General features: G+C 40.3%; 1 protein-coding gene across 5 annotated transcripts in view; it reads right to left on the reverse strand.

Moving 5' to 3' along the window:
* The window catches only part of ZNF793 (zinc finger protein 793), a 43,789-nt gene that overhangs the window by 20,376 nt on the left and 15,261 nt on the right, over nucleotides 1-8,152 (reverse strand). For 2 of the 5 annotated variants that reach the window (XM_061386066.1, XM_061386062.1), the window contains exons 1-3: nucleotides 7,948-8,047; nucleotides 6,427-6,568; nucleotides 679-724 (exon numbers count right to left, since the gene is read on the reverse strand). In XM_061386066.1, coding sequence (XP_061242050.1) covers nucleotides 679-693 — 15 coding nt within the window. In that variant the 5' untranslated portion in view covers nucleotides 694-724; nucleotides 6,427-6,568; nucleotides 7,948-8,047. The other 3 variants (XM_061386063.1, XM_061386064.1, XM_061386065.1) reach the window with 3 other exon arrangements.

Consider the following 8,152-nt stretch of genomic DNA (forward strand, 5'->3'; position numbering starts at 1 on the left):
GAGAGATTGTGGTGTTCCACCCAAATCTCCCTGCAGTACTGAGGTACTTCTCCCAGCTGCTAGGAAACAGCTGGCTATTGCAGGTGTGAAACCTATTGGGAATTTCCTTTGGCCAAAGGGAGCTACTCTAACCAATATTATGTCCCCTCCTGGGGCAGCCTAAACCAATGACTGGTTGATTTCAGAATACAAAGGCTTCCTAGCCTCCACTCAGGACAACACTGAGGACTATCCCTGGTGGCTCAATGGTAAAGAACCCTCCTGCCAAGCAGGAGACATGGGTTCAATCCCTGGATCGGGAAGATCCCCTGGAGAAGGAAATTACAACTAACTCCAGTGTTCTTGCTTGGGAAATCCCATGGACAGAGGAGCTCGGTGGGCTACAGTCCATGGGATGGCAAGAGTCAGACACAACTGAGCAACAAAACAACAACAACAACTACCAGCTCTAGAGCATCTTATAAGATCAGCTGATGCCTCTGTTCAACAACTCCCTCTGCCCACCTGGCCTCATTCACTGACTTACAAGAGCCTTCCTAGTAAACCTCCTGTGTGCAAATTTTCATCCCCAAGTGTTTTCCTGAGAACCCAACCTATGACAAAGCATACGTGGTTGAAATGCATGTATTTTCCAGTTTTCCCAGGAAGGGAAAGTAGGCTCATTAATGTCGCACTTACCTGGTACTCGATCATTTTCTGTTGTTCTTGGGAAAGGATCTGCAGCCTGTGAAGATGGGGTTGGGGAGGAGAATGGAGAAAGAGAACAGAGCTGTGAGGGACCAGGCTTGTTTCAGAACTTGCAAATTCCCTATATAAATCTTGGACAAAAACCTATGCTTTACATCATTGTGGTAGAGGGAAAAAAGGGTGCCATTCAACTTAGAATGTGGATACATACAACAGACTTTCCAGGAAACAAAAGTTGCTACCAAGTAAGAACTGAAAGGGATTAAAAAACAAACTCCTTAAAATTTAAACACCTGGCCCCAAGTATATTCTGGAAAAGGGGCTTCTATACCTGTTATGAAAATATTACAAAAGGAACTCAAAGCAAAGTAAAATAACTGTGCAACATTAATAAAACTAATGGTTACTTAAACGGTGGTGCAAACAATTACTGAAAGGTTAAACTTTGTTATTCATCCAGCAGATTATTAAGGGCTGTCATTAAAAACAAACAAAAAAATTTTTTTCCCACCATTCTGTGTGGCTTGCAAGATCTTAGTTCTCTGACCAGGGATTGAACCCAGGCAATGAAAGTACCAAGTCCTAACCACTGGACTGCAAGGAAATTCCCTAAAAAATCATTTTTAACAGATGAGAGCAAACAATTGTTACTTTTAATTAAGATGTTTAATTAAAGAAATAACTATAAGGCTTAAATCATTTAAAAAAAAAGTAAACCATAGTTTAAGAGTATAAGTAAATTCTTTGAATGTCTAATGTCCGAACTATATTAAAATTATCAATAGGATAATTCACAATTTTTAAATTTTTTTAAAAAGTTATTTATTTATTTTGGTGCTTCACGCAGCATGTGAGATCTTAGTTCCCAGACCAGGGATCAAACCTATGCCCTGTGCAGTGGAAGCAAGGAGTCAACCACTAAATCACTAGGAAAGTCCCAGTTTCCTCTTGACTTGATAAGGTTTGCTAGTGGTTTAATCTATATTACTGATTTTTTAAAAAAAAATCAGATTTGTCAGTTATCCCTTTTTTCTTTTTTAACTGATTAATTTCTCCTTTTGTATCTACCGATGTCTTCCATTTTTCATGTGTATTTTCTAATTTCTTTGACTAAATACTTAATCAAGACAGAAAATTAAACCACAGAAAACTACCCACAGTTTGGCAAAACTCAACTGAAGAAACTATCCCACATAATCTCATCTGACCTTTTCCACCTTGATTTTTAAAAAAATACAATATGATTTCTATAATTTACTGTCACAGAATCAACAAAACCACAACTTAGCTTTCACAACACGTATGGACCATTTCCTCAGGTTTTGACAGTTCTGCTACATTTCTGACAGTCCATTTCTTTTCCTTCTCTTACTCCCAAATCCCTCTCTATGACAGCGCTTTAGAAATCTATCTGACCAAAGTGGGACCCTAGAGGTTTCCTGTCTATGTGGTCATTTGTCACATGATCTGACAACTCTTTCTCTGTAAACTGGTCAATCTCTCAAGATGTTTTCTTTGAGATTTAGAAGATCTGAGCTCTGGCTCATGATCTAACTCAACATTTAAAACAGATTGTAAGTTTCCAATGTGTAGCTTCTCTTTTTTTGTTTTTAAATATTTATTTATTTGTTTGGCTGCATCAGGTCTAAGTTGTGGCATGTGGGATCTCGCTAGCTGTGGCGCCTGGGCTTAGTTGCCCTGAGGCACGTGGGATCTTAGTTTCCCGAGTAGGGATTGAACTTGCATCCCCTGCATTGCAAGATGGATTCTTAACCACTGGACCATCCGGGAAGTCCCATAGCTTCTGTTTTATATATAACTAAGACACACTATTTTATTTATACCAATAAATACATGGGGGATAAAGGAAAGCTCTGACTCATCAATGTAGAAGGAAGGAACTAATCAATATAGAAGCAACTAGAAAAATCATCATTTGGCAACCATAACAGTGGTAACTGATTCAGGCAAGAGTCATTAAAATAATACTAACACTAGTGAATGAGGGACTTTCCCTGTGGTCCAGTGGCTAAGGCTCCTCGTTCCCAATGCAGGGGGCCCAGGTTCGATCTCTGGTCAGAGAACTAAAAACTGAAAGATCCTCTGTGCCACAAGGTAGATCAAAGATCCTTCATGCTGCACTGAACCTGGTACAGCCAAATAAATAAATATTTTTAAAAAATACTAGCACTAGTAAATGAAAGTTTGAAGTTATTTACATGGTCTCAAAAAATGCCCCCATAAGATACTTACTAACATAACTTTATAGTGGACAACCCTGGTGCATATAACCTTAACCAAATGATCAAGGTGAACATTACCACCAATATGACAAACCAACATCAGGCATCTCCTGATACGGGACACTGAGAACACACCACTGCTCCAGTAGCAATCATGAATGTACATGACTCTAGACATGAGGAAAATCAGAAAAATTCAATTGATGGGCATCTTATAAAAATAACTGGCTTGTACTCCTCAAAACATCAAGGTCAAAAGAGGCAAAAAATGACTGAGAAAATATTTCAAATTAAAGGAGTCTAAAGAGATATGACCGGAGAAGGCAATGGCACCCCACTCCAGTACTCTTGCCTGGAAAATCCCATGGATGGAGGAGCCTAGTAGGCTGCAATCCATGGGGTCGCTAAGAGTCAGACACGACTGAGCGACTTCACTTTCACTTTTCACTTTCATGCATTGGAGAAGGAAATGGCAACCCACTCCAGTGTTCTTGCCTGGAGAATCCCAGGGACGGGGGAGCCTGGTAGGCTGCCGTCTATGGGGTCACACAGAGTCGGACATGACTGAAGTGACTTAGCAGCAGCAGCAAAGAGATATGACAACTAAATGCAACATGTATACCTGGATTATATACCTGGACCAGAAAAAAAAATGTTATAAAGGACAGTATTGGACAATTAAAGAAATCTAAATAATGTCTATGGATGAGACTGCTGTAAACAAAGAATGTTGTTCACCATTTCAGTTCTACAAATATTAAGTCACTAGCCACTGCCAGTGCCTACCAACAATATGCCCGAGGGAAAAAACAGGAGGCACTCTGTGCTTTGGATGAAGGGCACCTAGATAGCTAACATGCATATCTAAGAAGAATTTCAAGGACCCCAGATTGCTCCATCTTCTAAACACAGAAAAGCACTAAAATTATGAGATGTCTCTTCTTTGTGATTAGCAGTCATCTTTTCATGCTTGACTACATGTATTTCCCAGTCCTCCCTCCCCAAATCATATTTATATATATATATTGGCTTCTCCTCTACCTCTTCAGAGCAATTCCTCAGAGCTATCTGAGAGGCTGTCTCCTGGGCTATAGTGCTTGGCTATAGTGCTTAGCTATAGTGCTTATAGGTAAGACTGAATAAAACTCAATTCACAGTTTTAATGTTGTGCGTTTTTTTTTTTTTTTTCTTCACTTCATACTACTATAATAAAAATAATAATAATGCTGCTTCAATGTTAACTTTCCTGCTCTTGATAATTATCTTGTGATCATAGAATAAAATGTTCTTGTACTCAGGAAATTTACATTAGGGGTAAAGGGACATCATGTCAACAACTTATTATCAAATGGCAGGCAGGCAACCTCATGGAGGTTCTTTTTTTTTTTGACCATGCCCCATGGCTTGTGGGACCTTAGTTACCCAAGCAGGGATCCAACCCAGGCCACAGCAGCGAAAGTGCCAAGTCCTAATCACTGGACCACCAGGGAATTCCCTGGAAGTTCTTAGCCTTATTCAGGTCACTGCAGCCAATGGTTAGTCTCCAAAGGCTAAGAGATTTTGACCAGGCGCTCTTAGGTCCCCCTCCAAATTACCTACAAAGAAGAACCAGCCTTAACCTGTTAACTTCATTAACAGGATTCTGACTCCAAATCTACTTCGAACCAGAGGATCCACTTGAACGTTCATGTGTTTGGATCCCAAAGGGAATAACAGAAAACAAGCAATCTCAAATGGCCAAGTAGGGCAATAGAATAAAATTTTGTCCTGGTGTGTCTGGTTTCAGAATTTCAAGACAAAACTTCCACATTGTATGAATGTTTTGGCTTCAAATAATTTCCATGATTCCATTTAACTCAAGTTCAAAAACAGGTAAAACTAATCCATTGAATTAGACCCACGGTGGCAGTGGGTACTGACTGATAAGGAAGGCTTCAGGGTGCTAGAAATGATGGATATCTTTCCAGATTTTTTTTTTTTTTGGCTGTGTTTTGGGGCATGCAGGTGTCTTAATTCCCCAACCAGGGTTTGAACCCAGGCCCTCTACAGTGGAAGCGTGGAGTCTTAACCACTGGACTACGAGGGAAGTCCCTGAAGTGATGCATATCTTGGTCTAGGTTGTGTTTACACAGTTCTCTGAAATGTAAAAATTCACTGAGCTGTAGCTTCAACATAAGAATACTTGACTGTCTGTGTGTTATGCCTGGAAATAATCTGGAAATAATGTTTGTTGCCTAAATAAAATGAAACAATCTGGATTCAAACTTAAAAAAAAATTTTCACATGAGTCACTTACTGCCACCCCATCAGGTATGAATATTCCTTTTAATTAGAGTTCAAAGACAGACAAAATTAATCTGTTATGTAAGAACTGGAAAATGGTTCCCCATGGTAGGGTAGTAATGGGGAACGGGTATCATAGAGTTTTCAGGGTGTTATAACGTTCTGTTTTCTGATCTGAGCACATTACCCAGAGGTTGTTCCCTTTGTGACAATTCATTGAGCTGAATGTATATTATTATATGTATCTTATATTTCAATTTAAAAAATTATGTTAAAATCTTAAAAAAAGTATTTGCTCCCAAACCTGGCACTAGGCATAGTATAGGTGAAGGAAAAGAGCAACAAGAAAAAGAAAATGTCCCAACTCCTTACCCATACACATGCGTGCTGAGTCACAGAAAATACCTGTTTTGGATTCTGTGCATGTAAAAAGCAGGGGCTATCTGCTCTAAAAATGAAAGCTTGATACTGATGGCTTCTGAAAGATGTTACCTGCCTTATCTCTTAACTTCCTTTGTTGCTTAAGATGATATACTCATGTTTTGTCTAAAGACTATAGAAGGATTGATTGTAACATTTATAAAAACAAATACTGTTTCAGCATTTCACCCTTTTATCAAGCTAATGGTTAAAATCTTATTTCCATTACATCTGTGATTTTGTCTCAGTCCATCTTATTCACCATTAGCTTGATTTTAAGTTCAGTGAAGAACAGTTTCTACAAGTAGCTTTAACTTTTGTCTTTGTGATTGGTTGTTATTGTGGTTTTCTGTTTACTGAATTGTTCTACCAGGATTTTATAAGGCACTGATTCATGGAAGTCAAATGTGCCATGCCTAAAAAAAACCCACAGAACAAGGCAAAAACATTCTTAGAACACAGTAACTTCCAGGTCCAGTTTCTTTTCCCTCCATAATTCATATTTTCCCCAGCCTTATAAAAATATAATAGGCAGATAATATTGTGTAAGTTTAAGATGTACAATGCCCTGATCTAATACATGTATACATTGCAAAATGATTACCACAGTAGGATTAGTTAACATCTTCATAATTTCCTCACATAATTACCTTTCTTTTCCTTTCTTTCTTTTTTTTTTTTTTGGTGTGGTAAGAACATTATTTTTAAATTAATCCCAGATTAAAATAATTTCCAAATTTTCTCAAGGTTTGCTCCTTCCACAAAATGTTTTACATTAGACTTAGGTACTTACTCAGTGAATTCTTTGTTTTCTAACCACAGGCAAAGTTACATCCATCCTAGCTGCCATGGAGTCAGAATAGATTTTTAGAAACCAGGTTCACTCTTAAGATGCTGTCACAGATGGACATCTCATTAGATTTTCTAGAAAGAACCTTAAAGGAAATATTAGGAGAAATATGCATTAAATCCTTGGCAAAAGCAACAGAAGCCACATCTTAAATAACACATTACTTTAGATCCTTTTAGAGTACTTTCATTTATGTAGGGAACAAAAAAAAGGGGGGGGAAGGAAGTTTATTTTTGTTTTTCTTTTTTGCTTGTTTGTTTGGCTGCTCTGATTGGCTTGCAGGATCTTAGTTCCCCAAACAGGGATTGAAACTGGGACCTCAGCAATGAACTTGGGGAGTCCAAACCACTGAAAGGCCAGGGAATTCTTGGAGAGGGGAGGTTTCAAAAATAGTCTGAGGTGGGCTTTAGCCTTCACAACTTAATGGAACTGGCTGGTAATCAGTTGGGGAATGTCACTGTGCGAGGTGCAGCCTCAACTCCTTGCCTTTCCCATTCCCAACTTCTGCATTTGGCAAGCCCCAGCATCAACCGGCAGTAAGCCTCTTAATCACAGACGTAGCCGGTGTCTCCAATCTCTGTGGCCTTTGTGGTCACAGATACCCCAGAATGTCCAAATATGACTGTCAAAGACCACTAGTCAGTGACTACAAAACTCACTGATCCACTCCGATTGCGGAACAGTGAATTAGGCAGATCTCTGATGGCAAACCCACACTGATCTCCAGTGATATCCCCATGACTGGGAACCAATCACTGACTCTCACTGTCCCACCTCCCCCGACAATTACTGACAGTCCCAAATCACTAATCCCCTCCTCCACTGATCCCGCTATTCCCTATACTCTGATCTACACAAGTCGGGTCACTGATATCTTCAGATTCCTCTCCAGCGATGATCTAAAGGGAGTCTCCATCACTGATTGCCTAAAGCGTTTCTCCAAACATTGATCCTCACTGACCACCCTCAGTGAGGATGAACTTCGAAGTTTCCACAATCACCAGCTTCAGGTACCCAAACAGAACTTAGAACCTCCAGTCACTGACCCCTCAGGCTTCTGATCACTGAGTCCTAACGCCGATCAAATCAGCGTCTTCAAAGAAACTCATTTGTCCTCAAGACACTTGAAGATCACTACAAACTGACTTCCACGCATTCTGTCAGTCAAGAACGCTCGTTTATTGATTTCTACATACTCCCAATTCATCTTCTTCACAGACACTAACGCTGATTCCCATAAACCCGCCACCACAGACTCTCTCCCAAGAGGCTCAGACGCCCAATCACTTAACCCTTCAGTCCCCTCAGTCTCTGACCCTTACGGGTATCCATGACTGACCCAGTCGGGCCACCGTAGTCCTCTGATCGCCATCCTACACACGTCTTGAATTTTGACTATTTCTCACATTGATCTTTCCCATTTTCCCCGCATCCGCGCCCATAACCTGAAATTGACTGCCGTACCACGCTGCCTCTCCACGGTATGAGCTCTTCCCAAAACGAGTGGCCGTGCGCAGACTCAGTCGCATCTTTGAGGCTGGCTGCCGCCGCCTGGCATCTTTCCAGAGAACAGGATTCTGGGTTTCTGAATGTCAACGGCAGGTATTATGGCTGCGCCCACTGGCCAACCGCTTGCAGGGGGCGGCCATGTTTGAATCTGTACGGTACA

This window comes from Bos javanicus, chromosome 18, assembly GCF_032452875.1.
Source record: "Bos javanicus breed banteng chromosome 18, ARS-OSU_banteng_1.0, whole genome shotgun sequence".
Lineage (NCBI taxonomy): Eukaryota > Metazoa > Chordata > Mammalia > Artiodactyla > Bovidae > Bos > Bos javanicus.